Source organism: Aulonocara stuartgranti, assembly GCF_965226115.1.
Source record: "Aulonocara stuartgranti genome assembly, chromosome: 20".
Classification (NCBI taxonomy): domain Eukaryota; kingdom Metazoa; phylum Chordata; class Actinopteri; order Cichliformes; family Cichlidae; genus Aulonocara; species Aulonocara stuartgranti.
In genome coordinates this window covers 28125731-28152259 of record NC_138956.1, presented here as the reverse complement: position 1 = coordinate 28152259, position 26529 = coordinate 28125731, and the positions used below count along the sequence as shown (strand labels likewise).

The 26529-nt window shown below is 45.8% G+C and overlaps 1 protein-coding gene across 1 annotated transcript in view; it reads right to left on the bottom strand.

Annotated features, from left to right (window-relative positions):
• Nucleotides 1-19590, bottom strand: part of skia (v-ski avian sarcoma viral oncogene homolog a) — a 65855-nt gene extending 46265 nt beyond the window's left edge. The window contains exon 1 of the mRNA XM_082518486.1: nucleotides 17711-19590. Within this exon, the coding sequence (XP_082374612.1) occupies nucleotides 17711-18616 (906 nt within the window). The 5' untranslated portion in view covers nucleotides 18617-19590. The remainder of the gene's footprint in view (nucleotides 1-17710) is intronic.
• Between the last annotated feature and the right edge of the window lie 6939 nt (nucleotides 19591-26529).

Here is a 26529-nt window from a genome sequence, read left to right as displayed (position 1 = left end):
CCCAGGTCTGACACTTCTACCCATAGGAGCAACATTAGCTGGTTTCAGAGCCACACATCTCCAGCTTTGCATATGAAACTTTCTCCTTTTTCTATTGCAAAATCCTGCAGGAGAGGTGGGGTGCACTGGAGAACATGCTTCCAGCTGGACAATGCCATTGGCTGCCTCCCCAACGCTCACTGGCTACATTTTTCCATAACATCAAAGCCAAGAAAAACCTCCTATGTTGCTTTCCTCTGTTTGGGAATTTGCCACCACCACCATAATCACTTCTCCTGCCGGAGCCAGAATGGTTGCTAAGAAGGAAAAATAAGAGAAAATAATACAAACGGAGGTGGTCTGTGCGTGTTCTTGGCGAAGGACGCATCTGATCTGGTTTGGATTTTTCCTCATTGTGAGCTGCAGGACACAGATGACTCGCTGTCAACTTTACAGGCCTTATTTACCATGTATGTGTTTCTGCAGGGCCTTTTTTCACTTACTGTGGTGCAGAATTTCAACACTTCCTGCAAATTTAGGCTGTGAAACTCCTGCACACAATTTTACTGACTTCATAATGTTCAGGCGCAGATTTGCACAGGTGAGGTGTGGCGTGGACAGTACCTACCCACGCTCCCCCTCTGTGAGCTCTTTCTGCTGATTCAGAACCAAAGCATTACAGATTTGAACTTCAAGGCAGGTTCACATGTAAGCATGACACTTCCACCCGTCATGCTACACCCGCTCAGCTTTATAATGCTAACATGTTTGATCTGGTCAACACACAGCGCCTTTAGAGCGTTTAGTACCAACAGCAACACCAAAACAACAAAAACAAGAATGCGATTAAAGCAGCGAGTGGCACTGCACATGAACTGTAGGTACACTGCAGCTGGTGTATATAAGCCCTCTCATGCTGAGGGGTGATTACCTAGTTTGCAGTGCTGGTAATCTGTAAAGCAGCTTGGAGAGAGTTTTTTAAAGACGCAGCAGTGGTGGCAGTCTGTTCTCTCTCTCCCCCTGAGCAGCATGGCCAGCCTCACAAGCCTGCCAAAAAGAACTACCAGGAGGTATGAATCACCACATGGACAATATTTCACAATATTGTTAAAGTGCTTTGTGAAGTAGGTCAGCTGTACGAGTAGGTGCAAACGATGGTGATGAGCCTCCCACAGAGGTGCATTAGTGTTGGTGAAACGTCTAAAACTGATAAGAACGGCAAGAGAAAACATGATGAGGCTCCAACGGGGCGTCAGCAAACGCTCCTGTAGTTTGGAGGCTACACCAACTCTCAGGAGAACCGAGAAAGCAGGTGGACACTGACATTTGACTTTGGCTAGGGTCAGTGTCACTACTGACAGCACGAGGCAATGCCTCGACCTCTGCACAGGTAGTCCAGCATCTCCAGGATAGAGCGCACCATTACCAGAAGGCGCAGTCTCAAGACCAGGAGACAGGAGAGCTGGACAGGTCCTTAACCCGTCAGCAAGACCAGGACCTACTCCTCTGTGAAAGGAGGAACAGGTCACAGCCACAGGCCTAGAAAATGACCTCCAACAGATGACTGGTGTGAATGACTCTGACCAAACATTCAGAAACGGCGCTCCAGTGGGCCCAGTGCTCCTCCCAGCATCATGGAGCCTGATTCACATTGGTCCTTTATTTCTAACATATTACTCCACCCATATCAGCACAGACATTTAGAGTGATTATTTTCTCTTTCAGATCTGTGTTTTCAAAATGTTCCTTTCCTTTTTGTGAGCAGCATATCCTCTAAAGGGTATTTATGGGCTCTATCATTCTACAACACAATGCAGTACGAGTACAGGAAGGTAGCAGGACTCCAAGCTTGAAAGCAGCCTGGGTCTCAGCATCGTGCTGCTCCTGACTCCTCGGTGACACTGCATGAGTTCTAACATGCAGTTAATGTGTTTGTGACAACACAAACACATTAACACACATACACACAAGCGTGTGCACGTCGTCTTTCCACCAGCTCAGAAAAATGGAAATCAAAGTATTTACGTCTGGTGATCCACGCTGGCACCCTTCAGCAACACAAACTGGGCCTTCACGACTCCTCCACCAAGATGCTTTTGTATGGAAACAGTTTTCATTCATCTTTGGCAAAGACGCCATGTTTCTTAGAGTTTGTTTTAAAAGAGTAGAAAAAATGTTGTGGTTTGATATCTAAAATAGAAAACAGGATGTCCTGTTTTCTTAACTTTAACCCAGATATGGAAATTCTGTTATTCCCGTCAGTGGAACAGCACGGGAGGCAGACGCTGCCATTCTTGCTCTGTCTGCCGTACAGCCACTGTGAAATTGTTCGCTTCTCTGAAGTAAGCGTGCTGGGAGCCTATGGAACCACACGTGTGGGCGTACGTATGAGTGAGCGCACTACAGAGTGTGTTCAAGTGCACTGCACGGGCACATCATAATGTGGAGAAGACATAGACTGCAACAGAAGAACGGATGAGCGAGTGAGAGCGAGTGGACGGCTGAATGAGAGAGCAGAGAGAAAGCTCTGGTCAGGCACGCGATGCTCAGCCAGAATCAGGTCAGAGGCCTCCCTCACATCCACGCTCTGCAGAAACGCTCACTTCTGCACGGCTCCGCTAAGTTATACGCTGCTGCAAAGAACCACTTAAAGGTACAGTGCAACATTTTGGAAATCTGTTGTTTGCAACCTTACACAGAGACAGAAGTCACCGTGGATAGGGCCTTAAGGTAAACCGACTTATATACAGTATGTAGTGTCAAAGGTTTGCTGAGACTCTTATTTGAGCTTGAAGAAGTGTTTCACTGTCACAGGTCTAATCTCACAAACAGACCCTCACCCCATGGAGCCACAGCCATAAAATGAATGATTACTTTTGCTTTTCTATGTATTAATCAGTCACTTGTAAAAAACAAGGTATGCACGCCTCACTTTTGCAAACAGCACAGCTTCATTGAAGCTTAATTAAGTTTAATATCCACACAGTATCCTGATGGACTTCCACCAGCTTGGGTCCCACAGACTGTGACGTACGTGTGAATGTAAGGACACTAGAAGCAGGTGACACGATGAACAAACAGACACGTGCATACACAAGGAGAGCTATATTTCTATAACATCTGACAACTCTCACTGCAGGTCTGTGGTCCCTACAGTCGACATGCATGACGTGGATGATCCAATTATTCTCCACTGTTGCTCCATCAAGGTTGGAGAGCTGCACTAATGAAGATGCGAGGAATATTAATATAAAGGTTTCCCTGTATGCAGATGACATACTTCAACATATCCCTGGGAGGTTTGGACAGACAGCTGACTAGTCCACCACAAGAGACCCGACTCGATAACAAGACACTGGAAGTGTGACACTGGAGCATGGTCTCTGAGTCTAATGCCGCTGCAAGGAGCATGAGGTCACAGTATAACGCCGGGTTTTAGATCCGATTGTGGGAATTTTATAATTTAGTGATTAGGTTTCAAAACACAAGCAACTATTTAGTCCAAGTGTTTGTGCTTTTTCAGCTGAATATCACAAACCCTTTGTCGTGGCCCTGATTGCCATCCAGCCCATCCTTATATTTCTGTTGTCCAGCCCTTCGGGCAGTCATGTGTTGTCTTTATTGTGCTGTATAAATAAACTATGGTGTGGTCTTCCTAAACTAATAAGTGCACCAACTTTGGCTGAAATGACCTGTTTCAATGACTTCATCCGGTCTAAGAAATATAATTACAGCTCTGAGAAACAAATAAGTACTTTTAAATGAACATAAACAGGAGATCCAGCTGGGATTATGTCTCTGTGCTCCTCCCACCAATCACCTGGAAGTCTCCTCTGCACAGAGACAGCGCACAGAGCTTCTTTCTCATTGTAGTATTTACCTTATAATATAAAGCACTACATGAAATTACTGTTATTGTGAAACGGCACAACATAAATTAAGAGCTGTGCCATATCATTCCGTTGGCTCACTGACAGAGGAGGACGGCCCTCAGGCTCTCTGTACTAATAAATGCTGCCAGCCTGAAGCTGAACTGATACATTAGTTTGGTATGTTTTTCTATATCATAAATATCATTATCAAAAATGTGCTTAAAATAACACGGCATCACCCTGGGGCTGTGTGACCGATCCTAATCCAAACTAAAATGGAATTATCCAGAGCTTAACGAGGTTCCTCTGGAGATGCACTGCTCCAGCACTGCTCGTGCATGCACAGTGTCGCAGCGGCACTAAAGCCAGCCAGTTCCTGATTCTGCCCTAGAAGGCTGCATTCGCTTAGCAACCACATCAACGTTCAGCCGCCGCAGCAGTCAGTGTAATGTAGGCCAAAATGCTGTGTGGAAGCAGTCTGGTGCTTCTCGTCACCTCATGCTGCAGTAAGCATTAAGGAAAAGGAAGCCCCCCCCCCCCCCCCCCCCCCCCAGCACAGGACACGCTGTAGCCCTGCCTGTGTTTAGTGTCACACCACACAGCTGCTCAGGCCTCGAGACAAAGGTTATTAGATCTACTGTACAGAGGGACAAAGAGCAAACACAGGCCGGTCCAAGCAGGTTAATGGAGCAGTCTGCAGATTGCATCTGGATTCCAGTTTGTGACTGCCAGAGGCGCTGATGGTCATGAGTTTAGGATTTCTTTTGAAAACACTATCCCTGTTTGTCATTGTTCTGCAGCGCAATTACCTGAGGAGGTCATGTGACGGAAACATTTCACCATATGCCGGTTCAACTCAGACTAGATCCATCAGCAGGATGAGGAACATACTACCATCAAACAGGACAAACAATGACTTTAATGTAAGGCAAGGCAAGGCAAGGCAAGTTTATTTGTATAGCACAATTCAACAACAAGGTGATTCAAAGTGCTTTACAGAGACATGTAACATGTACGCAGACAGGAGGATACTCAGTGGCTGTCTCAGTACAAGGGCTGACAACTTGACTAAACAATGAATCACCTGAATTAATTCTTACGTCTATTTTTTTCCCAGAAACACCGACATGCTCAAGCTTGTAAACATCACAGGCCATCTTGTTTCAGTGGTAGCTGAACTTGCTTCATGGTTCAGACTGTTGTTTCAGCAAAATACGCTGAGTGAAGACGGGCAATCGCACCAAACGACCACATGACACCGTTTTGGGACAGAATGATGATTCTCAGCTGACCGCTCTGATGGCGTCACGTCAGTCGTTTCCCACTGCACATTAAATCGCTCGGACAGACTCCGGCTCTACAAGGTCTCGTTGTGTTCTGCAAACTCAGCGAGTTTAGCACGATGGAAACAACAGAGGGTTGCACCAGGGCTGCGACGCTGATGTCAGGGATCCAAGGTCAAAGGTCATAGCAACAGTGCACCAGTCAAGGTGACAACTCATACTGTCATCGTGGTGAAACTCATAATGAGTTTAAAGCCATAGTTTCATGTTGCACCTCCACCTATGGCCTACATTTGCAACAGAGACGTTTTTGGGCGTGTGTGTGTGTGGCTCCACTGATTCATCACGATCCTTACATGAGAGAAAACAGGAGGAGGATATTTGTGGCTGCTGATTGATTGTGAAATCAGTGTTTCCACAGTGTTGGTGAAGGGAGCACACAGAGATGATTTTACACATAAAAACCAAATGAGCTCATCATCAGATCACCTGGGGCTCCAAGATGAGATTGACTAAACGAGCAGATTAACTAAAACCCTGCTGGACGCGTTTGATATATGAAGCTAGCAGTTTGTGCAGATATGTAACAAGGATCGGATGAAAACCATTGACCAGAATGCAAAGAGTTCAGCTCTGTACACACGGGGAGGAGTGAGGGGAAGCCCACCACGTGGCCACTTTCAACTGTCATGGAAAACTTCCTTCCCCAGTTTTCCTCCAGTTTCTCCAGTGGCTCTTAGTCGTGACAGCCCCGTTTACTTGGACAGCGTGTAGGAGGCTGCATCCACCCCTGGCTGTGACACTGCTGTTTATTTTTATCTTGAAGAGGACTACTTTTTTTTTTGCTCTGCTCAGTCTACATCTTTGTGAGGCCACAACACAAAGAGGCTCTTTTGGTTTGGTGTGGGGAGCCGGGCAGCCTCAGATTCACGCCAGCACGTACTGGTGCTTTCCACTCTGGAGCCGGACATTTTGTTCCACTGCTGAGCTCTGGAGCCAAATCACATGATTTCCAGTGGAGACTGAGAAGGGCTGGATGTGAGTGAGGAAGGATTCGACTTCCACTCCATTTGATCCTAACCCATACACTCAGTTTGACTGTTTTAACCGGGCTCCGTGCTTTCTTTTATCACACACGTTGATAAGAATGTGACAGCATGAAGCTGTACTCACTCCTCAGTTCACACAGGGAGGGTTACTACAAAGCAAACAGTGATAGTAGATAACCTGCTGCAATTTTGGTTGTGAACACGATGGGACAGGACCAAAACTGTGGAGCAACAGAGTGATCATAGGAGACAGTTAAATGAGGAGTGCTGACGGTGCTTCCGACAGCAGGGCGGAGGCGCCACAGGAAGCCAGTGTGGTGTCGAAACCAGAACTCTAAGGCTCGCTGCCTGCCACGGCTCTGCGGTAGACGCTTGCCCTAACAGTCTGCTGAGTTGTTGTGGCCAACAGCCGACACACCGCTCAACCCTCACTCTGTACTGAGAAAAAGGGAAGTGGGAGGGACATCGCACAGGTTCGGTTGCACACATGTGCATTCATTTTGAACAAAGGGGCCCATCACTGAGCTTTGGCCTGTTGTCTACAAACATCACACTGACGAGGTGCAGCAAACTCTGGTATCAGCAACCTCTCTGACCCCGGCGATGAGCGCACACGGGCCAGGAGCCACAGAGGGGTCCCTTACAGCTGTTTGTGCGTTACATCAACGTATGGAGTCGACGGGGTTATAGTGGATGGTCTTTACAGTCCAGTGAGTCCAACGATGCTCCTCCCTGCTGGCAGCAACATTTTTATCAGCTTAAAAAGCTAAAGCCAATGATAATGAGACTGAATTCAGACAACAAAAATGTTAAAAATGTCCCATTTCCTGCCCTCTGTCTCTTTCACCAGGTTGGTCTCTGCTCTAATGGACACATTAGCCGCCGGCTTGTCACTCCATCTCAATTAGGTGGCCATGAGGTCATCCCTTCACTTCTACTCCCATCTACATCAGGGAGCTATCATTTCATTAGTCCTGTTGGGGAGGGTGGTGGATGGGTGGAGAGTCTAGCCCTTCCACGGGCCTCTCTGATTCACAACATGAAGAAGAGAAGGACAGGACGAGGATTTTACTGGATGATGTGAGAAGGAATTTAGCAGAATAAACCTTTGAGTCAGCTGTACAAAAACGTCGGAGAACTGTGTAGGGCTGCCACGATTAGTCGACTAGTCACGATTACGTCGACTATCAAAATCGTCGACGACTAATTTAATAGTCGACGCGTCGTTTGAAGCTTTGTAAGATCCCAAAAGACGCAGGAATAAGTAGTAGGATTTAAGAGTGTAATAATGGACTGAAACAGAAGATGGCAGCACTGCATGTACAAGGATGCCAGCTGCCGTTAAACCCCGAAGAAGAAGAAGAAGAAGCTGTGTCCCAGAATTCATAGCGCAGCCCAGCTCAGTTTCCAACAATGGCGGCAGCTAGTTAGTTTTAATATTACTCTTATTATTCTTTCTGGGTCACAAAATAAACGTTTAACATATTTTCAGGCGAGAATGTAGCTGTGTAAACTTCAAATATCTGCTCAGTTTATCAAGACCACATATTTTCAAAAGCGCTCCGACGTTTTCGGAGACGTCTGTTACCCACTAGCTCGACAGCTAGTCGGGGGCTAGGCTCACTAGAGCCGGTGAGAACACCGGACTCCCAGCAAATAGTTTTCAAACCCACCGCCATCTTTCGCTACTCAGGTTAAACATATATAAGTCACTTAGATAACTTAAAAATGTTATTGTTTGGCTTTTTCCAGTGTTTTATTTGTTCCTGAGTAAATCGGTTTGGCTGAGATTAAAGTTATAGTTTTTACACAGCTGAATAAACCTCAAGCAGACAGCTGATTATCAGAAGTGTGAGATGCTCGAGAATATACTCCAGTGTCCTGTTATATTTTAGATAGCAAGGAGTTTATTAAACTTCACCGAAACAATCTGCAAATTTCATTAAAATTTAATAAACTATCATCTTGTCTTTATTTTTAGTTAGCACATACCTTAAACACTTAAAGCTGTAAGCTAATGATAGTTATATAAGAGCAGATGCTGCTGGTGCAATAAGCTGTACGTTTTACATCCAATGGATGATGATCTGATTAGTCGACTAATCGCAAAAATAATCGGTGACTAGTCGACTATCAAAATAATCGTTTGTGGCAGCCCTATAACTGTGCTTCTTGGCATTTCAAAGGTTGAATGAGCTGCCCATCAGGGCTTTGCAACCAGGTCTTCTTCTGGGCTTCTGGAGCTGAGGGACAAGAACACGACTGTGCTGCGTTATGTCTCAGCAGCGTTTGCACCTGCTGAACCTGAAACGTATCGATCGCTGCAGGAAGTGGAATCTGATGTTTCACTGCACTTCCCCAGCTGGACAGTTTGGCCACGAGCAGCGGAGCTCTGGTGGAGCACAAGACGGGGCTCAAATCAGGTTAACAGAAAGAACTATACTCAAAAACACAGAGCACTCATGACTCTGTCCTTGTGCTGAGACTAAACACTGGCTCACACAGACCTGTGCTCTGCAGAGAGTCATACGCTGGCCTGTGTCACACCGGGTTTCCTCTACCATCAGATAGCATCCAGCTCCAGAATAAACCTTCCTTGAAAAATAAAGTCTTCCTTGAAAACCACCTTTGATCAGATCTACCATCCTCACATTTTACAACTAGAAAATTGTAACCACTTCTAAAAAAAAAACCACATCGACACTCAGACATGCTGCCAGGGAGAAGAAGATACACTGTCACAGATTTCCCATATCCCAGGCAGCATGAGTGATTTGTGGGAATTTCGTGATTTTGTCTCGCCGGTTGTTTTTGCCCATCACGTTGTTGTGTGACAGTGTTAACCCCACAGGACAGGCTGTAGACACACACACACACACACACACACACACACTCTAAAAAAACATACAGATAAGCAGCTTTCATGCAGGGAGAGAGGGAGAACTGTGAGATGAGTGGGCGGAAGAATGGGAGTGGGAGTGGAGGTGGCGTGGCAAGGTTCAGCTGCAGAAGCTCTGACCTCTGCACATGTGAGAGGGGATAATTAAAGCAGAGGTCACACTTGTCCAAACGTGACACACACCTGAGCGGCAGCATAAAAGCTGCAGCGGGGTTTAAATAAACAGATGTGCTGCTGCTCCAGACAGCCGTGGCAGCGTTTCTATGAAAGAAGATGCTGAGAGTAACGCCTCTGTGCCCGGAGGTGTTACACATGCAATGCATTACCTCGTCTCAGAGATCTACAATTACATTAATTATAAGCAGAGGGCTTCGAGAGGTCTATTGTCTGCTGTGCAGGATGGGAATGAGCGCGTTCACACGTGTGTGCATGCAGAAAGAGGATGCCTAAACAGCCGTATGCACGTTTACAATAAGACACAAGCAAGAAGTGCGTAAAAGGAAGTGTGCAACGTACAAAATCAATGAGATAGGCTGAAGCAGAGGAGCAAGTCTGGGCCTGGCTGGAGACGGCTTCCTGAACCTGAGAAGCAGGCATCGGTGCCAGGAGGAGGGATCGTCTTTCAGCGTATTGTTTTATTTAGCATTCCTTCATTTGCCAGAGTGAGGCTGGCTGATTTCATTCAGGAGATTGGTGACTTGGAAAGCAGGAACAGCCCAGCCGGCCTGATAAGCACATTAAAAGCCTTTGTTTCCAACACTCGGTTCCTGAGGAGTAACCTTAGCCTCCGAACCCCTGACTGCCTCTACCAAGAGGCCCTAATTTGCTCGCACACATCCATCTTCCACCTCAACTTCCTGACAAACTGAGGCGAGGTGTGGCTGCACTTTATAAACTGTGTTACCGAAGCGGTGTCGTCCTGTTCTGCCCGGCCGTGCGCTCCCGTCTCTGCTCAGCAAATCGAACCAGCCCAAAGCTTCTTTGCTGGTTTCACCTCAAACCCACTGATGGCTGCATTTGATGAAGCAGCACTTCTTATAAAAGCGTGAGAACACTTGAACGGTCAGTCAAAGTTCACCGCCGTGCCAATTAATCCTGTTTAACATTAACTCGCTCAGCTCTAACATAACTAACAGCAGCTAGACATCACAATGACTCAGAGCAGACTAAACAACAGTAAAGATCAGATGTGTTTGTGCTGCGTGCAGCCAGGAAACACACCATTTCTGAGAAAAGACATGCGCGTGCACTCGAGTCTGCTGCGCACTTTCGCAACTTTGCTTTCTCTCGCAAAGCTGCCATTTGATTTCACAAAGGTGAAGTTTAAGGGATCAAAAAGGTGCATCCAGAAACAAAGACGGCGTTTTCTGTCTTTTATTAGCAGACTTTGTTTCAGTGTGAGACAAACAAAGTGCAACACTTGCGTCTTACACAAAGGGTGACTCACGTTTGTTTGTCATTCCATAAAGTGGGTTTGATTGATGCATACAGCAGCTCTCCCCCCACGCCTCGCCTGTGCGCCTCCTGTCCTACAGACGCGGTCCTTCCTGCAGCGACTTGTCTCTGGTTGTGCCTCGGGCCCTTCACCCAACGTGTCCCCCTCATCTCTCACAAGCACATACTTTCATCAGATTGCTGTTATTGTTTATCCAACTATCTGTTAAATTAGTCAAATGACTAAAAATACCATCAAATGTCAGAAGTAGACGGGCTGTGTGGTGAGGAATATGTGTCTGAACAAAGACAGGACAGGAAGCATTTAATGATAGAAAAGATAAATGATGTTTTAGCTCATTTCCATCTGCAGGCAGAAGGTGAGATGTAATTAAAATCAATAACAAACACACACATACTTACCTACACACATATATCCACACACACAGGTTTAAGCACCCATGATAACAAATATCAAGCATCCAAATGTTAATCATTTGGATGCTTGATATCAGAAGCAGACTGATATGATAGGATAATTACATTTTGTCACTCGGTAGTAAACCTGCGTTAGCCTCCTGACACCAGAGCCCACTGCTCCCTAACCAGCAGTGCTGGAACCAAAAACCAGTTTCAGTCTGGTTCAAAGGAAGCTAAATGTCTCTTAACATCCACATGCAGTGGTAGAAAGCAGACAGTGTCCACACTGTCTGCTTTCTACCACTAAAGATGAAAAACAGGGGGACAGAGGGTTGAAGGGGGGAGTCAGGCACTTTGGGATCAGTGATCCCCGCAATGAAGGGGGATGGGACTCAAAGCAACAGATCCACAGCTGATACTGGTCACAAAGGATGTGACAATAGCTAGCCAGTGGACAACTGCCCCGAAACCACACATATAACACAAACACCACCCCATACCGCCACAACAATACCCCGCCAACCTCCTGGGAGCTGCCCTTCCACATGGCTGAGGCCAAACCAGTGCACCCACCCTCCCCACCTCTGCACCCCCCAAAAAAAAAAATCCCTTGAAGAGTGAAAAAGAAAGAAAGAGATTTCCAAGAACCGAGCCTTTCTCTTAAGAATAGAAAGTATACCTGACGCCCTTTCTCTCTCTTTGGTCTGACTGCTTTGGACAAATGCTTATTTGGAAAGCTGATATACTGTTACTGCATTTCAGAACATTTAACGTCCCCTTTGGTGACAGACAATCAAGCTCCCCAACTAACAGAGTGCACCATGATGGAGAGGACAAACAAAAGATGGCTAAGGTCAATCAGCTTTATTTTTAGCATTATAAACCTATCTGTAAAGTTTGGTAGTGCATACAATGTGGACTAGATTTAAGAATTTCAAATAGAAATGAATGTGAGTCACATGACGTCTCTTTCAGTGGGATTTTTTGGAGCAGTGTAAAGAAAAAGGACGACGATGCTATTCTACATATTTTCAGCCAGAGTAGAAACATGAAGCTTTGCTGCTCTGCTTCTTAAACATAAAAGTCTCTCAGTGCTGTCCCATCCACTTGACAGAGACTTTGCTGCTTAGTTGACTTGGCAGCTCCTGCTCGGAGGAACTGTGCCCGTTCGATCAGACGTACGATTAGCACTGTTTATTATTAGATTGACAATCTCCCGGCATCTGCCTCTACCTGTCCTTCCCAAACTTTGAGATAATTCCGGAGATGAGCTAGCACTCATCCCATGGACTGAGCTGGACCACTGGCTCGTGACATGATCTTAAAGGAGGACATTGTGGATGTTGTGTTAGAGAGCTGCAAGGCTGTAAATGCGTGAACGTATGATTCTTTGGGCTTCTGTATCATTTATAAGACTTAAAAGGAATTGCGGGGGTGGAATCGGGTTGCTGTGTGGAAGTCTAAGCTCAGTATGTGTGGCTGGGATGGGGGAGGGATGGGAAGCATCACTGTGGGAGACAGGCAGATGGAGATGGAAATGAGTAGGCATTGAGCTCATGTTAATCTCCTCCTACAGCTGATGCAGGCACAAAACAAGAACACATATTTGTCCACATGCGCACTCGCATGACAGCAGATCATAGACCCGACCGGGCCTGTGCGCCATCGCGCTCCAAATGAGGCAAAGGGATGCTTTTGCTATTCACACGTTCCCATGTGTGCTTTGTGGAAAAGTTTGCAGCCAAATCTGAAATGCATCCGAGCACAACTTCCACTGTGCAGCATTCAGTTTACTGTATCACGGTGGATCTCATTTATTTGATAGTATGTGAGACTAGCTGCCTTCATCAGACAGCCATCTGCCCCGTGGGAGCGGCTAAGCCACACGCCATTGGCCGACTGGTCGTCAAGAGAGGCGAGGGGTGAGGCGGGTCACCTCTTTATTTGGGGAGGGAAAGGTCATGCAATACTAGCTGCCCTACAAACAGCATGAGGGGGGATGGGGTACCGCCAGTGGCTGCTATCATACACAAAGGCTGCTCCTGGTCTGACACAGCAGAAAGTAACCTCCCCCCTCCCGTCGGTCTCCAGTTCATCCTGGATCCATCTAGACGGCATCCCTCACCAACGATCGCGGCGTTTATTGTCAAAGATTAAGAAAAGCTTTAGGAAAGACAGCAAGACGGCAGAAGATTGGAATTTTCCATGGAAACGCATGTCCTACATACACATCAGATTATCTCCACAGCCTGATCTCGCATCCTCCTCTGCACTTTATACAGACATGGGAAAAAAACTTTTACAGATATGACTCTCTTTTAATCATCCATGCACTCCATACACAGAGTGTGGACAGGCTGCACCATTCAGTTAACATCACCCAGGTGCTGGGTTAGGCTTCAGTGCATCAGACTAATGTTCACTTGTCTTTGTAAGACTCACACTGAAATCTTTTTACTGAAAAACCTGTAAGAATAAAATGTGACATGTCTCAACATTCAGCACTGGTGAGCTCACCAGCAGGAGGACTGGAGGAAGCCTGACTGCCTGATTCTCTGATGTTAAAGACCAAAAAACTGTCAAACCTTTTGACCAACTTATTTTTAAGCACATCACTAACACTGTCCCCTCTTCACAGCTCAACCTATGTAAACACTACCGGGGAAGGAGCTGCAGGGGAGATCGCGCTGCTTGGGCACGTCCAGTTATGCTGATGAATAATTCACAGACCACCTTATTAAACAAACATGCCTATGGTTACCTACCATCAGCTGTGGCTAACAGTCAAACTAGACACCAAATTCCATCATCTGGCTGAGAAAGAGCTTCTGTCCCACGAGACACCTGGATCAGGTCACTGGCTCTTCTCTTACCTGTGCTATAATCCCAATGAGACACACTTAAGGTCTTTTGAAAACATAAGAGCAGCCACAGCCAGCCGTGTGTGCTTGTGTTATCATACGGCTCGGAATATTCTCACAGGAATGTCAAAGACGGGAAGGAAACACTTGATTGTCACGCACGCTACTGGCTCGTCAAACCGATATTCAAACTTTCCCAGATGACCTGCATGCAGCCACGCACAAACCTTATCTGGCCTGCTCTTTTTTCACCCCTCCATCTTCTTGAAATGGACAGGCAGACACTTATTGACTTAAAGCAAGTATGTGTCCATAGCAGGCAGAGATATGACTGCAGCGCCGAGTTTCGGCACCACTGCTCTTTGTGTATTTCACTTCTCACATGTTGGAAGAAATAGTTCTTCTCAGCTGTGAATCCAATCAAATTTTACTCAAGTAACGTGTTGCCACTGAACATCTCACAGCTTCTGTAAATTTGAAGCCCTATTTGAAATACCTGATAATCAGAAATCAGGACTGTGCACAGTCGAGCCGTACACGAGGAAAGAAAAGTCCTTTTGTTTGCAAAAGTTAAAAACTGTTGATACAAACGGCTTGTAGCAAGGAGACGTGCTGTATGAAGACAATCACTGCACCCAGTTCATTTCCACCACCGCTGGAGTTGCAGCCTTTTGAGAAACGTTCCAAGCAAACCTAAGCAGCCGTACACCCTGCTCCCACAGAGAGGCCTGTCCTGAGAGCAGCTGCAGTGGAAACAGACTTTTCATCTTATGGCTGGTCCTCAGAGTTTTTGTCATGGAGCACAATGATTCATCGCTGATGTGTTTTTCCATATAGGAGAGCAAAACACATGCTTTTTGTTGTTCATTGCCAGCATAGAAGAAGAAAGCAGCAACCCTGAATGAAACACTCTTTTTAAATATTCTTAGAAAGTGAAGAATACTTTTGTCTTTGAATGCGCTCCATACCTTCAAGCAAAGACTGAAGCACCATTCACACAGTGAGGTGGTTCATTTCCAACACTGTTCTGACCCACAGCTCGAACCAGAGACACGACTCTATCATGTTAGTCGTGTTTTTAATGGGACGGCCCAAAATATAGTTTTTAATACAGCAGCAGAACTCATTACAGAGCCCTGACTGAATTGGTGTCCTCTCCCAGCACAGGGCACAAAATGCACTTTTTATGAAAAGGAAAATAGGAAAGTATACAAACTGACCGAAACAGCCACACAGTCGGGCTCCACTGCAGACTGCTGCACAGGATCAGAATGGAAATATTCCCTGAACAGCCACTGAAACGCACAGCTCCCAGCTGTTGTTCTGTCTGCTGTGTGGACATGGCTGGCTGTCAGCAGGCTTAGCCAGCACTGCGCCTTGCATATGAAACAGGACATGGGCCTATATCCCCTGTGGGAGTTCACTTCCTCTGAGCCCCCACCACCACAGCCCCACGTCTCTCCTGAAACAAGCAGCTCCTTCAGCTGGAGGCCAGATATTCCAAGCACCGGGGGTAGCAGGGTGGGGGCAGCAGAAAGGGAAGTGCTGGCTTCTGCACGTTAGAGATTTAAGAAGTGCCCTGACTTGGAAGGATATATTCAGACTCGACAGTTGTGCGTTCCAACCCTACGTAGGTTTGGTTTGAGCCTTTCCTCAGCCACACGTGGAAACAGCCTGCAGGAATGTGTTGGTTGTCAGCACAACAACGCAGCATATGTGGAGCATCGACGCAAAATGGCCTCTGCTATTGTTCTGGCTGGTTTTTAGTGCACATCTGTCTCTGAACAAATCCCATCCCAGCACTTTAGGAGGAACCTGAAAGCTCAGCAGACACACATGCTTTGCTCAAGACCAGTTACAACAGTCGTGTACACATGCTCACCACTCTGAGGAGGCGCACATCTGCAACATGAGCACAGACTGATGAAGCAACAATAATAATAATACAGTAACCAAGAAGCCCGAGGACGGCCCTCTCCACGTAGGAAGGTGCCAAAACCCAAACAAACCAAAAAAGTCTGAGGTAAACTTTTTTCAAAGCCAAGCACAAGTCGAGCTTCAGCTGCCCACCACCATCCACCACAGCCACCCTCACTCCTCATATCTCTCTAAACCAGGCAGACTGTGCAGAGCCGACGTCATCGTGAGGCCAAATTATAAAGTTAGTGTCACACTAAATCTGCAACCACAAGCCTTATCTCCACATCCTGATGTGGAAACCCACTCATTATGTGTGCCAGCCAGAAAGCAGAAGCCTGGCATGGCAATCTGGGGCCGGCCTGCGCAGGAAAACCTTCCCCAACCTACGTGGAACGCTTCAATGCATTTGTGCTTTGCAGCCTGCACGGTGTATGAATCCTACAAGACAAAAAAAGGAAAAGTGAACTTCAAGTTCACACTTTCTCCACAACTGGAGGCACGCTGCTAAATGTGGACAGCTTTTTTTACTCTGTGATTCACTCGTCTCAGGAGGAAGCTTTCAAAAGAGCGTCTGCAAGGAGGGAAGTGTGGCAATATCGCTTCCTGTGTCTGTCTGCTATGCGAGACTGCTGCCGACACTTTTCTATCAGTCTTATTAATATTCACTGAGCTGCCCTCCTTTGACAACAGTGACGCATTTCAAAGTAAGGCGCTGTGGCGACATCCTCCACAAACGTTTCCTCAGCTGTGCCCAAATGTGTTGAGAAAAAGGAGAGCAACAATATTTCTCAACCTGTGTGCAGTCCCTCAGATGCTCGGGGGCAGGGCTTGAATTAAAAAGCATTTCAAACAAGCCTTGAGCTTAACATTCGGGCGCCCCGTCAGCACTTGGAAAAACACAAGAGCCCCCTGAAAGTGGAGCTCCTTGAGGTGTGTCCACTCAAGTCTGAATGAAAGTGTGTGCCAAGAGTGTGTGTTCACCGTGCATGGTAGGACTCTGGCACTCTTCAGGACTTCAAGGGCCTCCCTGATCTCCCTTTCTTTGGCAGGTTTTTCTGAAAGAAGCCTCAGTGGAGGAGTGGAGGAAAACTCTTGTAAACACTTGTGCTGTTGCTTTCTGAGCCTCATCAACAACTCCGCTCTGCTCTACAAGTCCACCGAGGAGAGGGAGAGTAGGCAAAAGGAGCCCTGTCAGAGGTGGCTGGCTGGCCTGGTAGAGGGGTTCTGATGTTTGCTGAATGCTTCCCTTTGTTGGGATCATGTTATGTTTCCACCACAATACTTCTAAACCCCGCTTCATCAGCTCCATTCATGTGTAACAGTTCATGCAAATGGGCTCACTAGCCCTTTTCCCCCTACAGGGGTGGGATCAGTCTGCAAACACCAAAGCTAACACAGAGTCCTTCCATGCAGCTTTAAAGCTCAGAAAAACAAACCTGATGATTGAGGCTGGAGGTGTGTGACCACTGAAAGTGCGCAGAACCTAAAACCTGATTACTGGGACTGTTCAAACAAGAACACAAGAGAACATGGATAAGACTAGAGAGAGGGGGAAATGACATCAGCACTGATTAAACCACAGACAAGTAAAATGACACATATGATACCAGCTCTGTCTGTCACACTAACAGTCAGGTCTAGCTCACCCACTGGAGATAGAGACAGTCACAGACAGCAACCCATTGAACCACAGTGTTCTGAAGAAGTGACAACATTATCTCACAACTGTTGTTTACTACCCTTTAAGGTGTTTCACGGCCAGATAATGGCTTTATTGCCACCAGAGGCATATTGTTGTCGCTGCTGGATGACGCCCAATTAGTAAGACCACAGTAGCAGCAGTGACCAGACACTGTCAGGCTCAGCATCCACTCCTGAAACGTGTTTGCTCGGTCATGTTTAAAGTTTGGTGACCCACGCTCGTTTTATTAACGTTAAGGAGAAGGGTGGCGGATAACAAGCTGCAACAGTTAGAGCTCGGAGACCAGCTTACCTTGGATGATGCTTTTCTCTTGTACTTGTTGGCGAAGTCGAATTTCTCCTTAATCTCGTCCAGGAAGAGCTCCAGGCGGGCCTTCTCCTCTTTCTCCGTGTAATCCTCGCCCAGGAGGATGTACGCCCTCCAGTTGGCCGAGTCGAAGCCCCAGTGGCAAGTCCTGTTCTCCTGCGCCTTGTGGCCGTGCACCACGAACTTGTGGGTCGGGTACATTAGTCTGCAGTCCATGCACTGGATGCACGCTGCGTTCGGGTTGGTGTACAGCTCCGGCACGAACAAGCCTTTGCACTTGCCGAAGCACTCGTGGTAGACTTTGAAGCTCCTGTCGGTGAACTGCAGCTCCAGCGAGCCTCCGTTCATCTCCTTCTTGCAGCGCGGCGGGTAAGCGCCTCCGTAGATCAGGGCGTTGCAGAGCCGCTCTGCGTCCGTCTTGGTGATGAGACCGCAGGACGGCGCTGAGAAGGGCAGGATCCCCATGACTTTGAGGATCTCCAGCTGGTCGGCCGTGCAGCGAGAGCAGTAGATGTGCAGCTCGTCGCACACGGAGTTGATCTGCTGCAGGGTAAAGTCCCGCAGCACCGTGTTGAGAATCTGCGGCAGGCACAGCCGTTTCTCCCCGCCGACCACAAAGCAGGAGATGGTTTCTCCCTCCAGGACCGTCTCGCACCTCTCCGTGGAGCGGTCCGACGGGATGAAGAGCGGGCCGGGCATCACGGGCGGCGGCAGATGCTGCAGAACCGGCTCGGGCTCCTTCCCGTCCTTCTTAAAGAGCAGCTCATGTTGCCAGCGAGCAGAGAAAGCGGCCGGTCCACCCAACGAGCTCATAGAGCTGAGGTGAAACTGCTTGAGAGTTTGTTGCAGTCCCGGATGAGGCTGGAAGCTCGGCCGACTTACAGTCTCCATGCTTTTCCTGCAACTTTAGATGCGTAAATCCTTCCTACGGTCGACCGGGAATCACAACCAGCTAGGCGTCCTTCAACCTGGTAAATCCACCGCGTCCCAGAGCTGATCAGATGTGCGAAACGCCTCATCAACCATCCAGGAAAAAAGTCCCAGCTGCAGTTTTATTCCCGTGTGTGAGTCAACACCGACCAGTCGCTCCCTGTAGCAGTGAGCCGACTGTCCATATTAGAAAAAACGGCTTCCAAACTCCACCGAGGCGAAAAGTTCCGTTTGTCAGGCTTGAAAACGAAATGTAAAAATCCTTATTTGAGGTTCTTTCCGCTGTCGAGGACGAAACATCCACCCCGTTTGCCCCCGCAGTTCACTCTGACTGCGCGGAGAGGAGAAGTCTGAAGAGCCAGTCCGCTCGCGAGAGCTCTCTCTCCCCCAGTCTGAGTGCGCGTGTCTCTCTCTCTCGCTCTCCCTCGCGCTCCGTCTAGGTCTCTCTGTCGCGCGCTCACTCACACGCCCCCTCCCTTTGCGTTTGTGTGTCTGGCTCAGTCATTGAATCCCGGCCAGGAATGTGAGTGACACTGCAGGCAGGCTGGGCTCTTCCAGGAACAAGCCGCCACCCCCCGCACGTACACGCGCACACGTGCACACAGAAAAGAGAACAGTGAAGAAGAAAAAGAAACGAACTGAGCAAAGCAAAGAAAATGACGCATTCAGGCCGTTGAACAGGCCGTTTTCCTACTTTTTCTAAGGCGTAGATGCGAAATGTTGTTCTCTTTACCACGTGGCACCCCAAGCTGTGACTATACAGTCTAATATAAGATTGACTGCATGGTTGGATCTTAAAGGAGAGACTCTTCTTTTGATGAAGAAGCTTTATTTGTCACTTGCAGTTGCCTGCAGCGAAACAGGACCTCTTCCGACCATACATACATTACACAAACTGCAGAAAAACAATGAAATTTACAACACAATAGGCAGCGGAGGAGAGAAAAGGTAAAATATTTTAAAATATTATTGCATTTACTTTTTTATTTTGTACTCTGTTCCTTTATTATTACTATATACCTTTATCTGAATGATTTTTAGACTGCTAATAAAATTTTTGCATAATCTTTTGCATAATAACATTTTTTGCATTTTAAAAATTATTATCATTAAGTTATTTAAAACCCAATGAAGCATATCCTGTTACTGCTGCTATATTATAATGTGGGTAAACATCTGGAGCACACAGTTTACACATTGGTGACCAATTTCTCCCCAACGTTTGTCTGCATTTTAACTCAACATGCAGTTTGTTTACAGCAGCGGTGCAGTAATCCACCGACGAAACCCCGACGGGAACGGAATTTTCACGCAAACTAGGAGTGCTCGTATTTACCACATTTCCCGTGTACCCTGAACCTGGCAGAAGAGCTGGGCGTCTATGTGAATCATTTGGTTCACGGCTGCTGTCAAGACAGAGAAAAAAATCGAAAGAGGATGGGTGGTGTTTTGCGAGACAAGACAAATTTAGCTTTGGAAGAGGAAACGCAAATTGCACGGCTGACTGCGGTTTATTTATTTTCCCTTCTGCCTGAATGTGTTAAAACTGTTTGGCAAGAGGCGCCGAGTAAACAAGTTTCATGTGTTGGCGACCTTGAGAAACCATCCTGCTAATGAAATGGCTAGAGTTTTTTTTTTTCCACAGACCAGCTATAATAAGTTGTTAGTGGACATTTGAACGTGTACCTGCGCTCTCAGCATCTCAATTGTAGCTACATTTAAAACTTTTCTCATATTTGCTTTAAGTAGCGGGTCGCCTAATATATCAGATCTGTAAATACCAATCATATAAATTGACAGAGGCCGTGCACGGTTGACTTCTTTGTTTTCTCTGAACTTTGCTATAACAAGTGAAGAGGAGAAAAATAAATGGCTGATTCAAACATACAAGCTCAACCTCAGGGGGTCCGAGTCGAAGTTCAACTCCAGTACGAGTTTGCTGTTCCTGTGGCGTCCCCTACCCACACAGTGTTGTAACTGCAACGTTATGGCAGGATCGGGGGTCAAGGATCTCAGTGTGCTGTCTGCAGCAAGACAGAACCTGAGATTTATGACTGCACAGTCATCTGTGCTCTTTGACTGTATGTGTTAATACAGCGAGAGACGGCTTTAAAAGGAATGGGGTGAGTTAATAGACACAGCCCCACCGTTGACTGATTAGGTGTAAAGTTTTAAAATAACCTTTATACAGTGTGCAGCCAGTGGACCTGAGGTGTTGGAGGCACAGGTCTGGGCTCCAGCCCTTACAAATGGCAGATATCTTAACAGCAGGACACCATCCTCTCAGCAGCATACAGCTGTGGCACTGATACTGGCAGACTGTGTTTACTGGCTGTGTGTGGATTTTGTCTTCTCTCTCCAACAGTTTCAAGTGAGATACAAAGCTTTTGTTTCCTTTAGGCTTCTCATTCTATCAAGGCCAAAGCTGTTAGACAGTGCAGAGTGTGTGCCAAGCCTCATTTTCAATGATTCATGTTCTTACCAGCAAGCAGTGCTTGCCCCCCCCCCCCCCCCCCCAAACATCCAGCGAGCTCATCTGTGATTATCATTTACTCATATGTGGTTAGTGAGGTAAGTTCGAATTCAGACCTTCAGTGTCACAACAGTGGCTTGCTTCTTATCAGGGTACATCACCATGGTAACTTGTGCTGTACACTAGCACGCTCTTCAGCAGGTTATTTTTGACAGAGCTGAGACAGTGCTTAGAGCTAATGCTTAAAATCTTTCCTCCCAGGACTAATCCAGAAAACCCCAAAGAACGACGGCAGCCTTTCCTCACACGGTCATGGCTGCAATTCCATGTTTTTGGAACGTAGGCATAACCAATTCCAAAGGCTGCCTCCAGATAAAGTGTCTGGACGACCAATGGTGAAATGGAGCAGATGTGTGGTACAGTGTATATAATGTTACAGTGAATGTTGGAGTAATATGGAACCAGGTTTCAAATAACGAGGTAAGAAAAAAACATGTAAGTGTACATGTTAAAACATACAGACACATAAACCGCAAACACAATCAGCCATAACAACAGACACTGGTTCCAACATGCACACATGCATGCATGCATTGTTGCAAACTATGGCCAAAAATAAAGGGGAGAAGATTAAAGAAAGCCTAACCCATAAAATCCAGCTTTGCTGCTGTGTGCTGCACCAGCTGGAGATGAGCTATGGAGGACTGAGAGATGCATGTGAAAAATCAGTTGCAATAAGACAGAATTGAGCTGTGAGGATCTTCTCCTGTGGAACCAGCTTCCAGTTTGGATTGTGGAGGCAGACATGTCTCTAATTTAAGGATTAGGCTTAAAGCTGTCCTTTTTGATAGAGCATACACCTCATAGACTCTCAACCATCTCTTAGTTATGTTAATATAGTCTGAGGCTGTTGGGGGAACTTCCCACAATGAATCGAGCAACTCTGTTTCTGTTCCACTCTTTCACTCCTCACGGTTATAGTGCCATCACAAAATATCTGCATCCTTCTTCATTTCTTAGTTTTCTGCATATTTGTTGCATAACCAGCAGTTGGGCCACGGAAATAGATCACGGGGGGGGGGGGGGGGGGGCAGAGACCATGCAGTTTAGTTTAATATATGAATGTATTTATCTAAATTAATATTAATGGTCCTGGTTCTGTTACCCTGTGTTACCGATTCTCTTTTCTGATCCTTCCAGTTCTGTGTATTATTATATAGCTTGTTTCTTAAGTTTGCTTTTCAGGTATTACTCCAGAACTTTGGTCTTATCTGTTTTATAGGTTACATTTGTTATTTATAGTAACCCTGTAAGTTTGTAATCTGGTTTATGTTCATGGTTGTAGTTTGTTGTTATTTTTGTTTTTCCTGTCTTCCCTGTTTTTAATTAAGTCTCCATCGCTCTGTTATTTTTCCTTGTTTATTACCGTCCATGTTATTTTGATAGTCACATGTCCCTGTGCTTTGTATTTAGTTTATTTCTATGTTTCATTTCATTAGTTACAACTGTATCATGTCCATTTCCCCTGATTGCCTCATTCGTGTATGTGAGGTGTTGGTTTGTCTCCATCCTTTGTTGTGTCGTGCTGTTTGCTCGCTGTGGTTCTTCCTGTCTGTGTCTTCTGGTTTGAGTTTGTTGGATTTTGTTACTTGGTGCTGTCAGACTTTCCATTTGTCTAAATAAAGGTTTGTGTTTTTGTTTTTTTAACTCTGTAAACCAGTCTGTATCTGGGTCCACATCTGCACTCTACATAATACCACATCACTGGAGATGTTGCACTTGCAACATCCATCAACCTCACAGCCCACTTTTTCCTCAAGGCCACAAGACACTCAAAACACATCCACTTGAGACAAAAACATCCACTTGAGACATGCAATCCAGTCTTTCCTAGCGATGAACCCTAGTTTGACATGTAGTAGTGTGACTCTGCCCCTGTGGAACCTGGGGTTCACTACTCAGTGAAGCCAACAGGACCACATCATCTGCTAAACGCAAGCCCAAGTAGCCAGAACTGGATATACTCTTAGCTAAGCCAAGAACTTGTATTCATATGATAAATTACAGACACTAGGCTGGCTCAGTGGCAACAAATCTAACTCACTGCTGCCGATGTGAACCAAGCCCTTACTAAGCACTCCCAAAGGATCCCCATAAGAGAGTCTAATGGATGCAGTGATACGCTTCTTCAAGTCCTCAAGTACTTGGGCAAACTCTCACATGAGATCCCCCAATCGAACAAGAAGTATTCCTAGATGTGGAACAGCTAACCCAAAGACTCCAGTGAGCAACTCTTCCTCACATTCAGCAGGGGGAAAGCATGTACGCAGCACACTATTGATCAAACATACTAACAGTGTCTTTTTAGATAGAAATGTTCATAGTCATAGTGTACACTCTGCGCTGTCCCTGGGGCTGCCTCTTAGCAGTTGTCCAGAAGTTGGCAGATTGAGTTTTTTTGTTAAACTGTGACTCCAAAGCTGTTGTTGTGAAGTCCCAGGGAAAAAAAGAGTGAGCTGCAAATGAGGATAATAGAGGAATTGTTACAATTGGCTACAATCGATCAGAAGCTGTGAATAGTTAGTTGTGGAGCGATGTTTTCATCACTCCATAGGAAAACTGCTGGCGGTGTATCCTTCCAAACTATTGGTGCTGCTGCTGAGGCTTCCTCATCGTCTCTATGGAAGCCGAGCACAACACAGCATCATGTGTGAGGAGTGACATAATGTTTCTTTCCAGGCGCCGGGTTACTTCTATGTACCACAGTCCTGGCCCACAGCCCTGCTTTGTGTGTTCCCCCTCTGTGGCTGAGGTAGAAAAAACCATCGTGAAGTCTTTCTGCAATACTCATCTTACAGGGAACCAGTTCAAAAAAAGCTCTCATCTTATTTTAAAGTAGCAAGTTTTCACATAGTTCTGTTTTCCATTATTTTGAATAATGCTGTCTTCTTTCCTTTCTTTGCTTTTCCTTTCATTCAGTCCAGCTTTGCCTCGTCTTTTTCCATTGCATAATTGTTGCCGCTCTCCGTTGGTCCCTGTCCTCTGGCCAAAAGCATAAAAGGCTCAGAAAGTCCCACCACTTCAAGTTTCCACTTTATGTGTGTCCTAGCAAAGGAACAAAGTCTCATGATTACAGTAACATTTCTTATGATGTAATCTTGCACTGAATGAATCCTTGAGCAAGACTGACACAATATTGTTAGTGTATTAAGTGTTGGTGATTAGGTCATGCATTCAAAGGCTGCTTTTCCATTTGATCGATGCTTTAAGTCACATCAGGTCATAATCACATCACACAGTTTGCCTGGATTGTTAAAGCTTACAAACATTTTGTGAAACGAGGATTTTCCTTCCTAAGCGCTGCTGTTTAAGCTTATTTTACAATATCAGTTCAAAAACAGACAAAGTGTAGCACAGAGCTGGGCATGTCCTTACTATGACTAGTGGAGTCTTGCAGTCTTACTGACGACTAATAATAGATTGCAAGTACAGGTGCAGCTTTTTCCAAATGGACATGATGGAGACAACAGATCTGACAGCTGAAGCAACAGCCACCTCTGGACACGACAGTGCAAAAACAGGATGAGTGTAAACAGGTGAGGTATGAAGCCATATAGGGGCCGACCACTGTTCTGGGCTTCCTTCACTGCCTGCCTTCTGCGTCCTGACCGTATGACCATGAAGTGAAGACATAGAATAGGTTATTATAGGCTCACATAATCTGAACGGTTCATTTTGTTCAAGCTGTAAAAATCCAAAGATCCCTTTGATTTTTATCAAGTTCACTTGTCATTTCCAGTGTTCGTTTTTAATAAGCACAGATTAACAGAGCTGACCTTCTGCCAGCTGCATTAAGGACAACAATGCCAACTGACCTTAAAGGAAATGTTCTATCTTGGTTTAAATCATATTTCTCTGAGAGGTCGTTCTCTGTCATGATGGGAAAATATTCCTCTTCTTCTGCCCGTTTTCGCTGTGGTGTGCCCCAGGGCTCGGTATTGGGTCCTGTGTTGTTTTCTCTGTATATGCTGCCCTTGGGCTCCATTTTTGAAAAACATAATGTCTCTTTTCACTGCTATGCTGATGATATTCAAATCTACCTCCACCTGACTGGGGATGTTTCATCTTCACTACATCCTCTGTTTGATTGTCTGAGCGATGTCAAAGACTGGTTATCACGTAACTTTCTTACTTTAAATTAAAAGAAGACAGAAATTATTGTTTTTGATAGAAATATGCCTCTGGGACAACTGACTGGCACATTCGGGCCTGTTGCTAACCACCTCACTGATGCTGCTAGGAATCTTGGAGTTTTCATGGATAGTTCCTTCAAACTAGATAAACAGGTCTCTACTGTGGTAAAAACCAGCTTTCACCAACTACGCCTAATTTCTAAGGCTAAACCTTACATACCACACAGAGATCTGGAGAAACTCATTCATGCTTTCATCACTTCAAGACTGGATTATTGTAATTCTCTCTACTTGGGCCTACAATCTTCTCTTCTTCAGCGTTTGCAGCTGGTCTCTTGACCGGCACTAGAAAGTACGATTCTATCACCCCTGTTCTGGCAAATTTACACTGGCTTCCTATTAAATACCGAATTGATTTTAAAATTGTATTGTTTACTTATAAAATTCAAAACAATATGGCACCTGACTACCTAGCTGATCTCCTCTGTCTGTATAGCCCTCAGAGAGCACTAAGATCATCGGGCCAACTGCTCTTAGTGCAACCTAGGTCTCGGCTGAAGACCAGAGGAGACCGTGCCTTTGCCGTTGCTGCACCCAGGTTATGGAATACTCTTCCTCTTCATATTCGCGCATCAGATTCCATTCAGTCTTTTAAATCACGTTTAAAAACGTATTTGTTTAACCTGGCATTCAAGGCGAATTAGGGTAATTTACATCTGGCTTTGCATTTAGATTATGTAATTATTTTATATTTTATTTATATCTGTAATTTATATTTTATATTGTGATTTTTATCTATATCATGATTTTACTGGAAAGCACTTTGGTGTACTTCGGTCTTTAAAAATGTGCTATATAAATAAATTTTGATTGATTGATTGAACTGACCCGCGTGGATCTGCTCCTGCTGGTTTATTGACAAATACCTTAAAGACTATTATATCTTAAAGAACTCATTGTGTCTTACAGTCACAACAGAGCACTTTTTTATGAGGCCACCACACACCAGCCTATGTGAAGTTTAGTACCCACCGGAAACAAACCCAGTCTGCTGCAGTAAAGCCTGCAGCCCAGGCTCTCACTCTGGTTTACAGGGACTAAAGAGCACGCAATAATGGACCAGATATTCCACTCTCCCCAAGTGGTTAAAGCCTTCTCCATGTAAACAATGAAATGGATAGACTCTCCTCTTCAGTACCCTGCCATTA